Genomic DNA, 16918 nt, shown 5'->3' with positions numbered 1-16918 from the left:
CTTGTACAAAGCAGTCTAAACCCTTTACCCTAGAGCCATTACCATCCTGTGCCTCAGAAGGACTGGCTACACCATTTAATTATGTCCTGCTTTTCTCTCTATTCAATCAATATCTCTCCAGAACAGCAGGAGAGAGAAAACCTTTTACATGTCTTTGCATAGAGTAGGCACTCAAGAAACAGGCTTTTTAAAAATTACTTGATGGTTTTCAAGCAAATTTCATATGAATCTATATAAATTAGGCATTTAAGCTCATTAGTTTGTTCTGAGAGTGCTGCTCTTCATTCTCTACCTTCTTCTTCATGCTTTGGTTTAAACCACATTAACTGCAGATGATCCAACAAAAGCACCATTATCACCTCTGCCTTAGGCCATTGTTAGTGCTTCCATCTGAGACTACTTCCAGTTCCCCCCAAACACCCAACCCCCTCCAACCTAGGTAATTGCTGCTTGTCATTCAGGCTTCCTACAAAGACATCCTCCCTGAGGATATTCTACCTGAGAACCAACCACTAATAAGGGTCTGGGCACTACTTACAAATGTCACCATAGTGCTCTGTGCTTGCCCCTGTCATGGCACTGATTATAGTGATTTGAAATTTCCTTTATATTTTCCTATTGCTCCAAAAACTAGCACCTCTATTTAATGTAACCCCAGCACTGCCTATTGCTAGGCATCCAATAGTGTCATTCTAAGTGCTGGCCACTGTGCTGGAGCCAGGTACAGCAGTGAACAAGACTGACAAAATTCCTGTTATAACAAAGCTTACACTGTACTGGAAGAAGACAGAACATAAACACAGGAATAAATTAGTAAGATGATTTCTGAGGGTAATTAAGTGCCAAGAAAACAATATGGTAGAACAATGGAACAGAATCACTGGCAATGTGCAGAATATTTTGTAGAGAATATAGTTAGGCAAAGTGTCTCAGTGGAGGTGATATTTAAGCTGGGGCACGACTGATGAGAAGAAAACAGACACAGAAAGTATAGGGAGGAGCACAAAAATGTGCAAAGGCCAGAATTTGCAGTGGGCATGCAAGGAAGTTTGTTTCAGGGCTGGTCTGAGCATGTTCTGGAGCGGCAGGGATTCTTGAACAACTTCTGTGGTAACCGGGCCAACTGGGCCAACGTTCACTACCTAACTTGCTTACACCAAGCTCTGCCCCTCCCCACTTCAGCAGATCTACCCTTCCTAGTCACTTTTGCCTTGGTCCTTGCAGTGGGGAGATCCCTTCTCCCAGAAGACTAGTGCAAACCTTGACAACACCATTTCTCCCAAGTTGCATGTTTTTGTAGGGTCTGGGTCTCAATAGGGGCAGGCCCTAAGAAGCCCACATGCACCTTGTTAAAATCATGTACCCGCCCATTTTGTTGCTTACAGATCTGTCCAGCCCCAGTCCCAGTTGTGGCTGCAGGTCTCATTTTAGAAACAGACCTGTATACACCTTGTTAAACTGGGAACCCTACCCTGGTGAATGACCAAACACTGCCCACAACAGCAGGGCACACGCAACACCCACATAAGATACCCCCCAACATGCCAGGTTCTGGTGAACAGGAACACTGCATCATAGGGAACTAGAGGACTTCTTCATAAGGCCATCATTTTCAAAAGCAGGAGACATAGCTGACTTTATTAACATAGAGTTAGACAAAATCAGGAGACAGAGGAATATGTCCCACATGAAGGAATAGGCCAAAACCACAGCAAAAGAACTAAATAAAACAGAGATAAGTAATATGTCTGATAAAGAATCTAAAGTAATGATCCTAAAGATACTCACTGAACTTGAGAAAACCATGTAGGACATCAGCAAGACCCCTATAGAGATTAAAAAAAAAAAAAAAAGAACCAATCAGAGATGAAGAACACAATAAATAAAAAATACATTAGATAGAATAAATAGCAAGCTACAGAAAGCAGAGGAACAAATTAGTGACCTAGAAAACAGAGTAATGGAAAGTAATCAAAGTGAGCAGGTCAGAGAAAAAAAATGCCAAATAAGAATAGACATAGGGAACTCCATCAAGCATAGTAAGATTTGCATTATAGGGATCCCAGCAGGAGAAGAGAGAGAAAAGAGTTGTAGAGAATTTATAAGAAGAAATAATAGCTGAAAAGTTCCCTAATCTGGGGAAGAAAATAGATATCCAGATCCAGATCCAGATTCCCTCAACAAAATCAACCTAAGGAGGTTCACACCAAGACACATAGTAATTAAAATGGCAAAAAAATACTGACAGAGAATTTTGAAAGCAACAAAAAAAGACCATTACATACAATGGAAACCCCAGAAAGCAACCAGCTGATTTTTCAGTAGTAACTGAAAATGGATAAAATGGATTAAAAAAAAAAAGGACCCATCCATATGCTGTCTACAAGGGAATCACTTCAGACCTAAAGACATGCAAATAGATGTCAAAAGAAAACTGGGGTAACACTACTTATATCACAAAAAATAGACTTTAAAACAAAGACTGTAACAAAAGACAAAATAATCCAACAAGAAAATATAACAATTATAAATATTTATGCACCCAAATACTTAAAGCAGCTGAAGAGAAACATAAAGGAACTAATTGGTAGTACTACAATAATGGTGAGGGGCTTTAATTCCCCACTTACATTGATCATTAAAACAGAAAATCAACAAGGAAACAGTGGCTTTCAATGACACATGGGACCAGATGGATTTAACAGACTTATAACATTCCATCCTAAAACAACAGAATATACATTCTTTTCTCACAGAAAACATTCTCCAGGATAGATCACTTATTAGGCTGCAAAACAATTCTCAACAAATTTGAAGAGACTGAAGTCATACCATCCATCTTTTCTGATCACAACACTATGACACTAGGACTCCACCAGAAGAAAAAAAATCTGGAAAGACAATAAATATATAGAGGTTAAAAACATGCTACTAAACAATGAATGGGTCAATGTGGAAATCAAATTGGAATAAAAAAATGCATGGAGACAAATGAAAATGAAAACACAACAGTCCAAAATCTTTAGGATACAACAAAAGTGGTTTTAAGAGGAAAGTTTATAGCAATACTGGTCACCTCAAGAAGCAGAAAAGTCTTGAACCTACCTTATACCTAAAGGAGCTAGAAAAAGAGCAAACAAAACCCAAAACTAGCAGAAGGAAGGACATAATAAAGATTAGAGCAGAAATAAATGATAGAGAAACTAAAAAAACAAAACAAAACAAAACAAAAAAAACACAAAAAAGCAATAGAACACATCAATGAAACCAGGACCTGGTTCTTGGGAAAAGAACAGCAAAATTGATAAACCTCTAGCAAGACTCATCAAAAACAAACAAAAAGCACAGAAGGACTCAAAAAAAAAAAAAAAAAAAAAGAAGTAGCAACTGACACCATAGAAATACAACTGTAAAATAATATGAAAAAATATATGCCAACCTAGAAGAAATGAATAAATTCCTAGAAACATATAACCTACCAGAGGCAGGAAGAAGCAGAAAATTTGAGCAGACTGATTAGCAGCAATGAAATTGAATCAGTAATTTAAAAACTCCCAACAAATTGATGCCCATGACCAGATGGCTTCACAGGTAATTCTACCAAACATTTAAAGCAGAGTTAATACCTATTCTTCTCAAGCTATTCCAAAAAATTTAAAAGGAAAGAAAACTCCCAAATTCATTCTATGAGGCCAGCATTACCCTCATACTAACACCAGATAAAGATACTAAAAAAAGACACAACTATAGGTCAATATCCCTGATGAACATAGATGCAGAAATCCTCAATATTAGCAAACTGAGGGGCGCCTGGGTGGCTCAGTCGGTTAAGCGTCCAACTTCAGCTCAGGTCACGATCTCATGGTCCGTGAGTTCGAGCCCCGCATCGGGCTCTGGGCTGATGGCTCAGAGCCTGGAGCCTGCTTCCGATTCTGTGTCTCCCTCTCTCTCTGCCCCTCCCCCATTCATGCTCTGTCTCTCTCTGTCTCAAAAATAAATAAAAACGTTAAAAAAAAATATTAGCAAACTGAATACAACAATATATTAAATAAATCATTCATCATGATCAAGTGAGATTTATTCCTCGGATGTAAGTTTGGTTCAGTATTTGCATATTAAAAAAATAATACATCAATAGGAGAAAGGATAAAAATGATATGATCATTTCAATGGATGGACAAAAAGCATTTGACAAACTACAACATTCATTCATGATTAAAAAAAAAGACCCTCAACAGTGTAGGTTTGGAGAGAATATACCTCAACAAAATAAAGACCATATATAAAAAACCCACAGGTAAGTTCATACCCAATGAGAGAAAGCTCTTAGCTTTCCCCTAAGGTCAGGAATAAGACAAGGATGTCCACTCTCACCACTTTTATTCAATAGTACTGGAAGTCCTAGGCAGAACAATTAGACAACATAAAGAAATAAAATGCATTCAAATTGGTAAGGAAGAAATAAAATTTCCACTATTTGCAAATGACAAGATACTCTATATAGAAAACCTGAAAGACGCCACCATAAAACTACTAGAATTGATAAATGGATTCAGTAAATTTGCAGGATACAAAAATCCATGTACAGAAATATGTTACATTTCTGTATACCAGTAATAAAAAGCTACAGAAAGAGAAAATAAAGCAATCTCATTTACAATTGCACCAAAAATAATAAAATACCTAAACATAAACTTTACCAAGGAGGTGAATGACCTGTATTCTGAAATTATAAAATATTGATGAAAGAAATTGAAGACAACACAATGGATTGGAAGAACAAATACTGTTAAAATGTCTATACTACCCAAAGCAATCCACACATTTAATGAAATCCCTATCAAAATGCCAATAGCATTTTTCACAGAACAAGAACAAACAAACCTAAAATTTGTATGGAACCACAAAAGACCCCAAAGAGCCAAAGCACAATTCCAAATTTCATTATATTAGAAAACTGTCGTAATCAAACAGTATGGTACTGGCACAAAAATAGACATGTAGATCAATGGACCAGAATAAAAAGCTGAGAAATAAATCCATAATTCTATGGTCAATCTTTGACAAAGGAAGCAAGAATATGCAATGGGAAAAAGACATTCTCTTCCACAAATGGTGTTGGGGAAAACTGGCCAGCAACATGCAAAAGAATGAAATTGGACCACTTTCTTATACCACACCCAAAAATAAGTTTGAAATGTGTTAAAGATCTAAATCTGAGACCTGAAACCACAAAAATCCTAGAAGAGAACACAGGTAGTAATTTCTCTGACATTAGCTGCAGCAACGTTTTTCTAGATATGTATCCTAAGGCAAGAGAAATAAAAGCAAAAATAAACTTTTGGGACTACATTAAAATAAAAGCTTCTGCACAGTGAAGGAAACAACCAACAAAATAAAAGACAACCTACTGAACAGGAGAAGATATTTACAAATGACATACCTAATAAAGGGTTAGTATTCATGATATGTGAGGAACTGACACAGCTCAACACCCAAAAAACAAAAATGGCAGAAGAGATAAATATACATTTCTCCAAAGAAGACATCCAGATGACCAACACATGAAAACATGCTCAATATCACTCATCATCAGTAAAATGCATATCAAAACTACAAATGGCTTTTACTAATCACTTGTCAGAATGGCTAAAATAAAAAACTCAGGAAACAACAAGGGTTGGAGAGGATGTAAAGAAAAAGCCCTTGGGCACTGTTGGTGGGAATGCAAACTGGTACAACCACAATGGAAAACAGTATGGAGGTTCCTTAAAAAATTAAAAATAGAACTACCCTATAATCCAGTAATCACACTACTGGGTATTTACCCAAAGAATACCAAAACACTCATTTGAAGGGATATATACACCCCTATGTTTATTGCAGCTTTATAATTGCCAAACAATGGAAGCAGCCCACGTGTCCATCGACTGATGAATGGATAAAGAAGAGGTGGTGTGTGTGTATGTATATCTGTGTGTGTGTGTGTGTGTGTGCGCGCGCGTGTATGGAATGGAATATTGCTCAGCCATAAAAAAGGAATTAAATCTTGCCATTTGCAATGACATGGATGGATCTAGAGAGTATAATACTAAGTGAAATTGTGAAATTTATCAAAGACCAATACCATATTATTTCACTCCTATGTGGAATTTAAGAAATCAAACATATGACCAAAAAAAAAAAAAAGAGAGACAAACCAAGAAATAGACTCTTCACTATAGAAGACAACTGATGACTATCAGAGGGGATATGGGTGGGGGTGGGTGAAATAGATTAAAGGGATTAAGAGTACACCTGATGAAAACTAATATATGGAACTGTTGAATCACTATATTATACACCTGAAATTAATATAACACTGTACGTTACACTGTAATGAAAATTAGAAAGAATGAGTTTCTCACATGTCAGTGATTGCAGCTGAAGGTGGGAAATTCTTCCTGGTGCTTTGCTTTGTTTTGGTTTTCCCTGCAAAGAGTCTGAGATGACATATATGCACTTACATTCATTCATTCATTCATTCATTTATTATGAAATTTATTGTCAAATTGGTTTCCATACAACACCCAGTGCTCATCCCAACAGGTGCCCTCCTCAATGCCCATCACCCACTTTCCCCTCCCTCCCACCCCCCAACAACCCTTGGTTTATTCTCAATTTTTAAGAGTCTCTTATGGTTTGGCTCCCTCCCTCCCTCCCTCCTTTTTTTTCCCCTTCCCCTCCCCCATGGTCCTCTGTTAAGTTTCTCAGGATCCACATAAGAGTGAAAATATATGATATCTGTCTTTCTCTGTATGACTTATTTTACTTAGCATAACACTCTCCACTTCCATCCACGTTGCTACAAAAGGCCATATTTCATTCTTTCTCATTGCCAAGTAGTATTCCAATGTATATATAAACCACAATTTCTTTATTCATTCATCAGCTGATGGCCATTTAGGCTCTTTCAAGCTGTTACAAAAAATAGAAAAGGAGGGAAAACTTCCAGACTCATTCTATGAAGCCAGCATTACTTTGATTCCCAAACCATACAGAGATCCACCAAAAAAAGAGAACTACCGGCCAATATCCCTGATGAATATGGATGCAAAAATTCTCAACAAGATACTAGCAAATCGAATGCAACAGCATATAAAAAAGAATTACTCACCATGATCAAGTGGATTCCTTCCTGGGCTGCAAGGCTGGTTCAACATTCGCAAATCAATCAACGTGATACATCACATTAATAAAAGAAAAGATAAGAACCATATGATCTTGTCAATCGATGCAGAAAAGGCCTTTGACAAAATTCAGCAACCTTTTTTAATAAAAACCCTCGAGAAAGTCGGGATAGAAGGAACATACTTAAAGATCATAAAAGCCATTTATGAAAAGCCCACAGCTAACATCATCCTCGATGGGGAAAAACTGAGAGCTTTTTCCCTGAGATCAGGAACACAACAGGGATGTCCACTCTCACCGCTGTTGTTTAACATAGTGTTGGAAGTTCTAGCATCAGCAATCAGACAACAAAAGGAAATCAAAGGCATCAAAATTGGCAAAGATGAAGTCAAGCTTTCACTTTTTGCAGATGACATGATATTATACATGGAAGATCCGATAGACTCCACCAAAAGTCTGCTAGAACTGATACATGAGTTCAGCAAAGTCATAGGATACAAAATTAATGTACAGAAATCAGTTGCATTCTTATATACTAGTAATGAAGCAACAGAAAGACAAATAAAGAAACTGATCCCATTCACAATTGCACCAAGAATCATAAAATACCTAGGAATAAATCTAACCAAAGATGTAAAAGATCTGTATGCTGAAAACTATAGAAAGCTTATGAAGGAAATTGAAGAAGATACAAAGAAATGGAAAAACATTCCATGCTCATGGATGGGAAGAATAAATATTGTTAAAATGTCAGTACTACCCAAAGTAATCTACACATTCAATGCAATCCCAATCAAAATTGCACTTACCTTTATTTATTTATTTAAATTTTTTTTTAACGTTTATTTATTTTTGAGACAGAGAGAGACAGAGCATGAACGGGGGAGGGTCAGAGAGAGAGAGAGGGAGACACAGAATCTGAAACAGGCTCCAGGCTCTGAGCTGTCAGCACAGAGCCCAATGCGGGGCTCGAACTCAGGAACCGCGAGATCATGACCTGAGCCAAAGTCGCACGCTTAACCGACTGAGCCACCGAGGCGCCCCATGCACTTACCTTTAAATGGAAGATAGGTGCAAAAAAAAAAAATAACATGCAGATTAAAAAAGCAAATTAAAAGTACTTTCATTAGAGCTGGTCAAGCAAACTGGTGAGGCTACTCATTGTTAAAACTGATCAAAATCACCTATACAGCTAAACAAAATGAAAACTGAACAAGCTAATTTTGGGCAACTTTTCCTTCTTATTTTCTTATTTACAAATAAGATGTTTTGGTCCCAAATTTTCCAGGAAACTCATTCCTGTTACACTGATGATGTGAGATCTGTAATGAAAATTATTATCTTCATGGGTAACAATGAATTGAAACACAGACAGAAAGATATTAAAAAATGTAAACAAATCCCAAAGAGATATAGTTCAGTAGGCTGAACCACAAAGATATTACGCTTGTAAAGCTTCTCTTGGAAGAACCAGACCCATTCTAATGCCAATCTCTCCCCATTCAAGGTTAGCAAATATAGCAAAGCAGTATCAGAATTTCCTCCTGGGTTATTAAGAATTATATAGATGACTAGACCACTACCATTACCTTGAGTACCTTTACAATAAAGCGCAATGAAGCTCCTAAAGTCAGCAGATTGTTGGGACTCAAACTCTAATTGACCAGCATGCTTGCCACTTCCCACTGGCAGCTGGGCCCAGGACTAGAACAAGCTGTGATCACCATCATGCCCCAGTGGTCTCTTCAATCCCCCATGCAGCTGTGGCTGTGCTCTAATGCCTCCTTGGGAAGATAGGAAATGGCATTTCAGGGAGTACCTGGTGCATTATACAGTGATCTTCTTCAGTGAAAAAGGTCACATATATTAAAAAGATGGATCCCATGGGTTATTGAAATTTTCTATTACTTGTATAAAACATTTTTCTTTATTCCCTTTTTTTCTACCAGTGCTTTCTAAAGCCTCTGGGTGGCACATTTAATCACAAACTTGCCTTGCAATTGAGGGGCATGGTGGTACAAAGGGATCTGCATCAATTGTTACTTCCCCAACCCCCCAATAACCTTTCTACATTTATTTTTCCCTATGTTTCTGTATTTAGCATTTTCTTTCTCTGTAAATGCAATACAAAATGTTCTATGCTATTTGTAATTTAAGAATCATCTCAAGTTATAAAACCTCAGATGAGAATAATCAATTACATATATGTGGAATACTGGCAGAGGAAATTGGAAAGACACTATGAGAAATAACAAGGATTGGAAACAATACCTGATGGACAAGAGTAGAACTTGATGGGTGTTTTAATCAGGTGTGTGACCTTAAACATTGCTTAACCCTTCATGGGCCTGAAACTCTTCATCTGGGAAATAAAAACTCTTAATTTTTTATTAACACTGTGCTTCTTCCTTGCCAGTTTGTATGGCATGGATGAATATTTATCATTTAAAAATCTTTTATTTAGGGGTGCCTTGTAAGCTCAGTCGGTTGAGCATCTGACTCTTGATTTCAGCTCAGGTCATGATCCCAGGTTCATGAGATTGAGCCCCGTGGTAGGCTCTGTTCTGAACACAGAGGCTGCTTGGGATTCTCTCTCTCCATCTTCCCCCCTCCCCTGCTCGCAAACATGCACATTCTCTTTACCCAATTAAATAAACATTACTTAAAATTTATATAGATAAGATATAAAACATTGGAAGAATATGTTACATATCCTGGTTTTGAAACCTAATATAGAAGCTGTTATTTCTTATTATGTTACTCGGGTTCTGAACCACTAAAAACCATTAGTGGACTAAAAATTATTCCTGGTGATACTGTTGAAATATTTATAGCCTTTAAACAGACCAAAATTACTAAGCATAAAGCCCAGAATCTGTAAAAATAAATGTTTTTTGGACTTACTTGCTTCTTACGTGTTTGGATTCATGTTCTTCCATTGAATCTATAGTATATTGATTCCAATATCTGATATAGGGATGACTAATTATGGTTTCTCAATATTGATGTGAGATCAAATTTATTGAAATGTTGGAATTTTACAGTATGTTTTCACTTTAACATTTTTCTTAAAAATAAAAACTTTAGGTGAATTTTTTAATGAATTATAAATAGATAAAATATTTACTAAGTTTAATTTCCTTTTGGATTTCATTATAACGAATGTGAAAATTAATGAGTTGTAACATGGAATTAATATTCTGATAATAAATCTAAGAATTACACTACTACATTTCATGCTTTGAAATAGCGTGTTCATGATTACTGTGTTACTTACCAAAGGAAGGAATAGCTACAGAGTCAAATATACCTCAACTGGCTACAATAATATAATAAGCAGTTATGTCATCTATCATTTGCTTATACATTTTCTTTTTTATTTTTTTAAATTTTTTTTTAACATTTATTTATTTTTGAGACAGAGAGAGACAGAGCATGAACGGGGGAGGGTCAGAGAGAGGGAGACACAGAATCTGAAACAGGCTCCAGGCTCTGAGCTGTCAGCACAGAGCCCTATGCAGGGCTTGAACTCACGGACCGTGAGATCATGACCTGAGCCAAAGTCGGCCGCTTAACCGACTGAGCCACCCAGGCGCCCCTGCTTATACATTTTCAATACAAATCTATGGATGGGATTTTTCTATTTTTTTCATATTAAGATTATTACATTGGACTTTTAACTGAATTTTGATGTTTCCAATGATGTGTGATAGTTTTATAATTAGGGAACATTTCATAAATGTGTTTGTATAAAAATATTTTTCAAATATGTAAGAAAAAAATATACAGATTTAAAGACTTTAACACTCTTCTACTCTTTCCAAAGAAAAATTATCTTTGCTAGAAGAAATAATATCCATACATAAAAAATAATCCAAAATGATGATAACTCAATGGTAGGGTATCATTGAATGAATCTTCACTTCCCCCACTGATTTGGAATGCTACCCAATGCTATATCAAGCTCCTATATATTTTATAATCTTGTTTCTAGACTCTCCATCACATTGTATTGGTCTGTCTAGCCCTTAACTAATAACCCACTACCTGAACTGCTACAGATTTACAGATATCTGTCTGTAGTAGGATGAGTCCAACATTGTTATTGTTCTTCTCTCCGCCTCCTTACTAGAATTCAAGTATTTTCTTTCCTTTGAATTTTACTATCTCTGTGTAACATTCAAATCCTGAAATCTTTTGAAACTTAGAATGTATTTTTTATTGAAATTACACATTACTTTGAGATGATTTATAATCTATGTGATATTGAACCTTCCCACTAGAAACGTAAGTCCATAATGTTATCTGACTTCAGAAACTAAAATAAACAGGTTTTAATGTAGTGTGCAAAATCTGACCAGACCTAATTCATTTTGTGACTAACCAGGATCTGATGTGATCTGAGTCTTCAATATATCCTGTTTACTGTGAATGTTAAAATATTTAGCTATAGAAATATTACTGTACTTGAGAAATGGTGATGCCCCAAATTCAGAGGGGGACTTATTATATAGTACATTTGAGTTTTTCACTAATGTACCATACAGAAAACGTACACAAATTATAAGTATACACTTTGTAAATTGTCACAAAGTGAACTCACCTTAAACCACCAAAGGAACTACGTATTATCTCCTAACACTAAAGAATAGTTTTCTTGTGTTTCAATTTTCTAAAAGTATAATTGTGTACCATATTAATGTAACAAGAGGAGAAATTGGATGTGGGGTATATGGGAACTATCTGTACTTTGTCACATTTCTCAAAAACGTTTCATAGATTTGATTTCTGTCACTAAACACTATTGTGTAAGATTTATAGAAGTTTTATATAGCAATTTCATTCATGTGCATTGAACAGTATTCCATTCTATTAATGCACAACAAATTATCAAATTCACTTATAACACTTGTGTTGCTTTTAGTTTTTTTTGTTATTTGTGATAATGCTGATATGTACATTTTTATAGAAGTTGTTTGGTAAGTATATCCATACATAGTCACTGAAGAAGGTTTCTGGTCACAGAGACTTAATTGTGGAAAGGTCTTAATTACATATTTAATTCCTTATATAAGGTATAGAGGATAATAGAGATTTTCTGTTTCTTCTTGTTCTAAGTTCTGGTAAATTTTGTTTTAGGAATTTGTCCATCTAACTTGTCAGATTTCTTGACACAAATATAACATTCCCTAATTACTTTCTTTAAGATTGCAGGATCTGTAGTGATGTCCACCTTGTCATGATTTTTTTTTTTTTAAGTTTAAGAGGGAGAGTGTGCTTGTGAGTGGGGCAATGGCAGAGAGGGAGCAAAAAAACCCAAGCAGGCTCCACAAGGTCAGCACAGAGCCCTACCTAAGGCTCAAACTCCTGAAACATGAGATCATGACCTGAACCAGAATTGTGAGTTGGACTCTTAACCAAAGGAGCCACCAGGTGCCCCTCTCCTTTGTCATTTTTAATACTGTTTACTTGTACCCTTTTTCCACCTTTAAGCTGTCTTGCCTGGGGTCTATCAATTTAACACCTTTGGACTTAGAAAATAATCATGCAGTGGAAAAGACTACTTCATTGGTTTCTGTCTTTATCATTCCTTCCCCTGGCTTCCTTTCAGTTTAATTTCCTGATTTTTATGGTAACTTTTTGAGGTTGCTTTTGATCATGAAACTTGAGTGTTTCCACTTTTCTAAAACATGGATGTAGTGCTATAAACATTATTCTGAACACAGCATTAGATATCCCACAAGTAGTGATGTGATTTTCATGTAATATCTTTTTTGACTCAGTGACTATTTAGAATTCTATTTTACAAAAGTATTTGGGGATTTCTTCTTTTAAAAATTAGTTTATAACTTATTCCATTTGTTTAGGAATATACAATGACTGATTCTTTGCAGTGTTTTGAGACTTTATAGCTTAGCATATAGTCAATATCTATAAATGCTTCAGGTTCATTTGAAGAAAATGAAGTTTTCAGTTGTTGGGTAGAGCAGCTTATATGTAAATTATATAAAGTGTGGTGTTTTGTTCAAACTTTCTACATCCTTACTTATCTACATATTCTTTCAATTGCTGAGGGAGAACAGTTAAAATTTTTAGTTCTGTGCACTTACAAAATGAGGCTGTGACTTTTAGTACAAACAAATGTAAAATATCATGATAGATTCATCTTTTTAAGTAATAACTTTTATCTATTTTTTCTGATATTATATCAATATAAAATCTTTTTGTATTAATTTCCATTCAAATTTCACTGTATATCTTTATATTCGAAGTGCTTCAACTGCAAGTGTTAAAAAAAAGATTGTCAGACCAACTTTTTTTTAAAACTAGATAGGGTTCTGCATTTACATATAAATGGTTTTGGTAGATTCTATTTCTTTACAATTCTTTGTGAGCTGAGTATACATCCTGCTTCATTGACTTCAGGTTTCTCCATTTGTCTTTTGACCTCTGGGATGTAGGTAATTGCCCACTGCTCTGTCATGGAAACATCATATGCCAGATAAGATGTGCTCTTTGGGCCTGAGTTTTAGAACAAGAAGACAAGAGAGACAAACCAGATCCCAAACCACAGCCTGGAGCTGACTGTCACAGTCTACCTACCCTCCAGCTGCTAATAAGCAGTGAGAGCAAGAAACACTTTTGCAAGCTACAGAGATTTTGAGAGGCTGTTTTTGTATATATATAGGCTAATGAAAGCTGATTAATTTTAGAAAATCATACCATAATGTGGTGTTGCTATAGAAAACACATAAAATATGTGTCCATTAACTTCTGAGTTAGGAAAACGATTAAAGGACTCTGAAAAATAAATGGCATCTGTGCAGTGTCAAAACATTTGGTAAGACTGTCACCTGTGATTCCTTGGAAATCAGACAAGTTAATATATGACTTTGTCTAATTGCTGGTAAGACAGAATCTTAATAACTTTAGCTGGTTGGTTTTAGCTGTGTTTCCTGAGTTACTAGAAGATAGAAATGAGCTCGAAAAAGGATTGGGGTGTTGGCCAGCAGGAATGAAAGCCCTTGGTGAGGTTGGTATTTCACAGACCAGAAAGGACCTGGCTTTGAAATCAGACCTGTTTTTATATACCAACTCAACCATTCATTAGCAGTATGATATGGTATATCAGTTAAGAAAAAGTGGCTTATGCTCTGGTTACAAACAACTCCAAAATGTCATCAGCTTAAAAGTTGCCTTAGTTAAGTCTGGTGAATATATCCACCCTGGTGAACCAGGAGCACTATTTCCCCTTATCCTTGTCATAGTTCCTCAGGTGTCCAGGCTGATGGAGTCTCTAGTTCACCATATACTTCCATTTGGCAGGAAACATGAACATATAAATATATAGACATGTGAGTAACTTTAACAAATAGATCAATAAAGGGGCACCTAAGTGGCTCAGTCGGTTGAGCATCCGACTTTGGCTCAGGTCATGATCTCATGGCTCGTGAGTTCAAGGCCCGTGTCAGGCTCTGTGCTGACAGCTCACAGCCTGGAGCCTGCTTCACATTCTGTCTCTCTCCCTCTCTCTGCCCCTCCCCGAATCACGTTCTCTTTCTTTCTCTCTCAAAAAGTAAATAAAATAATAATAATAAATAAATAGATCCGTATGGGCATAGAGGTCATCAAAACATATTGAGTCAAGGCAGCCTTATTCCTGCTTTCTTCAAGACAATGTGAATAATCTGGTAGAGCTTCATGGGAGTGCTAACATTTGACCAGAATTATTAGCACACAGCTACAGTGACCTATAATCCCCTGTTTAAATTTATTTTTTTTTAATGTTTATTTATTTTTGAGAGAGACAGAATGCAAGTGGGTTAGGGGCAGAGAGAGAGGGAGACGCAGAAGCAGGCTCCAGGCTCTGAGCTGTCAGCACAGAGCCCGACATGGGGCTCGAACTCACGAGCTGTGAGATCATGACCGGAGCTGAAGCCGGACGCTCAACCGACTGAGCCACCCAGACACCCCTATAATCCCCTGTTTAAATATTTGTCCATCACTTATGTTTGAATCTTAATTCACAGTTATTAAATCCAGGTATTTTTATTAATCATCCTCTCTTCTCTAATCTCTCTAATGGTGATTTAGGCGCTGTGTCTGAGACATTAAAGAGATGATAAGGCATAGTTCTTGATCTCACTCAGTTTACAATCTCTAGAGGACCCACTGCAATAACATGCACCCCAGCATGGATTAGTACCACAGAACTTGTAAAGCTCTAACCATGCTCTGAGGGGTTGGCCAGAGACTTATCTCATAATGAGTGACATTTTGCTTTTGTTTTCTTTTGCCAGAAGATTGTTTTTAAAGTTCACAGCAACGTCAGATTGGCTTATTCTTAACTGAACCTCTCGACTATAACAGTGGTTACAGAGTTTTAAATATGTACTCAGCATATATGATGCACCTTTTATAGAGAATGTCACTAACAAAAAGCCTTGAGGTAGATGTGATTATCCTACATTACAAATGAGAAAACTGAGACCAAAAGGTAAAAGAAACTTATCCGAATTTGCACAACTCAAATGCAGGAGAGATGAAACTTGGAAACCCACCAGTCTTATTTGAAAGCCATGGTTTGGGCCATGGTGCTTTGGTACCTTTTACTGAAATCTGGAGAATTGATTTTTAGTAAGTTCTAATCAATTTCCCTTTTACAGATTCTGATTTCTCATTTGTTCTTCAGGTTTAGAAAGTTTTTGATCCAAGCATTCCTCCCTTCCTCTTTTTAATATTATTTATTTTTTCCTTAGGTATCTACAGAAGAAGGCTTGAGTCTGGCCAGGGAATATAACTGTGCTTTTTTTGAGACTTCTGCAGCCCTCAGATTCTGCATTGATGACGCCTTTCACGGTCTAGTGAGGGAAATCCGCAAGAAAGAGTCCATGCCATCCTTGATGGAAAAGAAACTGAAGAGAAAAGATAGCCTATGGAAGAAGTTAAAAGGCTCATTGAAGAAGAAGAAAGAAAGCATGACATGATATCCTTGCTTCTAACTCCCTTATTCTCTTTCTGAATTTTATCAGTTGGACAATTCCATGTGTTGCATTTGGCTTCAATATTTTCTGTCTCTCTCTCTCTCCTTCTCTTTAAATATCTGCCTATAGGTAAAAGCAAGATCTGCATAACTGTACCTCTTGAGATAGTTTTGTTTTGCCCTTAACAGTTGGATGGATTTTGTCAATCAGCTGGATATGCTGTTTAAGTTTTTACAATATATTACTAAATAAAATTGACATTCCAATTGCCTCATTTCCCTTTAAAGAGTCTAGCTTCATTTGGTATGCTGTCTGGTTATAGAGGAAATTCAAAATTGCAGACAGAATGATAAAAGGCTCAGGGGATCTGCCTTTGCCTGATAAGACTCTGATTGTTTGCATTTCAGGAATCTCAGTAAATAATGAAGAAGCTCAGGAAACAATTCAGAGCAGGAGTCTGCAGCCTTGTTTTTCCTTAACTGTAGAAGGCTAGGTGCTTTTTAGTGAAGATAAACCTTAGTGGAATTATTAATAATAGGAACCAGTTGTGGCTTGTTGGAGGGCTGAAAGGAAATATCCCGGTATTTGCAGGGCTCTGCCCTGTTAGGCTTTGGCAAAATTATCACAGTAAAGTCACTGAGCTGTGGCAAAAGGATATTTTCCTTGTAGCCAGAAGAGAGGCTAATAGGAACTTGGTGGTTCAGATATTCATAAAAAGACACACTGTTCCCTCTCAGTGGGAGTCCCTCTTAGGACTGCTTCAC

The 16918-nt window shown here is 36.5% G+C and overlaps 1 protein-coding gene across 1 annotated transcript in view; it reads left to right on the top strand.

The window, feature by feature from the left end:
• The window catches only part of RIT2 (Ras like without CAAX 2), a 372189-nt gene extending 355675 nt beyond the window's left edge, over window positions 1-16514 (top strand). Inside the window, exon 5 of the mRNA XM_060613718.3 lies at window positions 15930-16514. Within this exon, the coding sequence (XP_060469701.1) occupies window positions 15930-16157 (228 nt within the window). The 3' untranslated portion in view covers window positions 16158-16514. The remainder of the gene's footprint in view (window positions 1-15929) is intronic.
• Window positions 16515-16918: the final 404 nt, after the last annotated feature.

The sequence above is a fragment of the Panthera onca genome, chromosome D3, assembly GCF_046562875.1.
Source record: "Panthera onca isolate mPanOnc1 chromosome D3, mPanOnc1 haplotype 2, whole genome shotgun sequence".
In the NCBI taxonomy this organism is placed as follows: domain Eukaryota; kingdom Metazoa; phylum Chordata; class Mammalia; order Carnivora; family Felidae; genus Panthera; species Panthera onca.
This window is presented reverse-complemented; position numbering and strand designations above follow the sequence as displayed.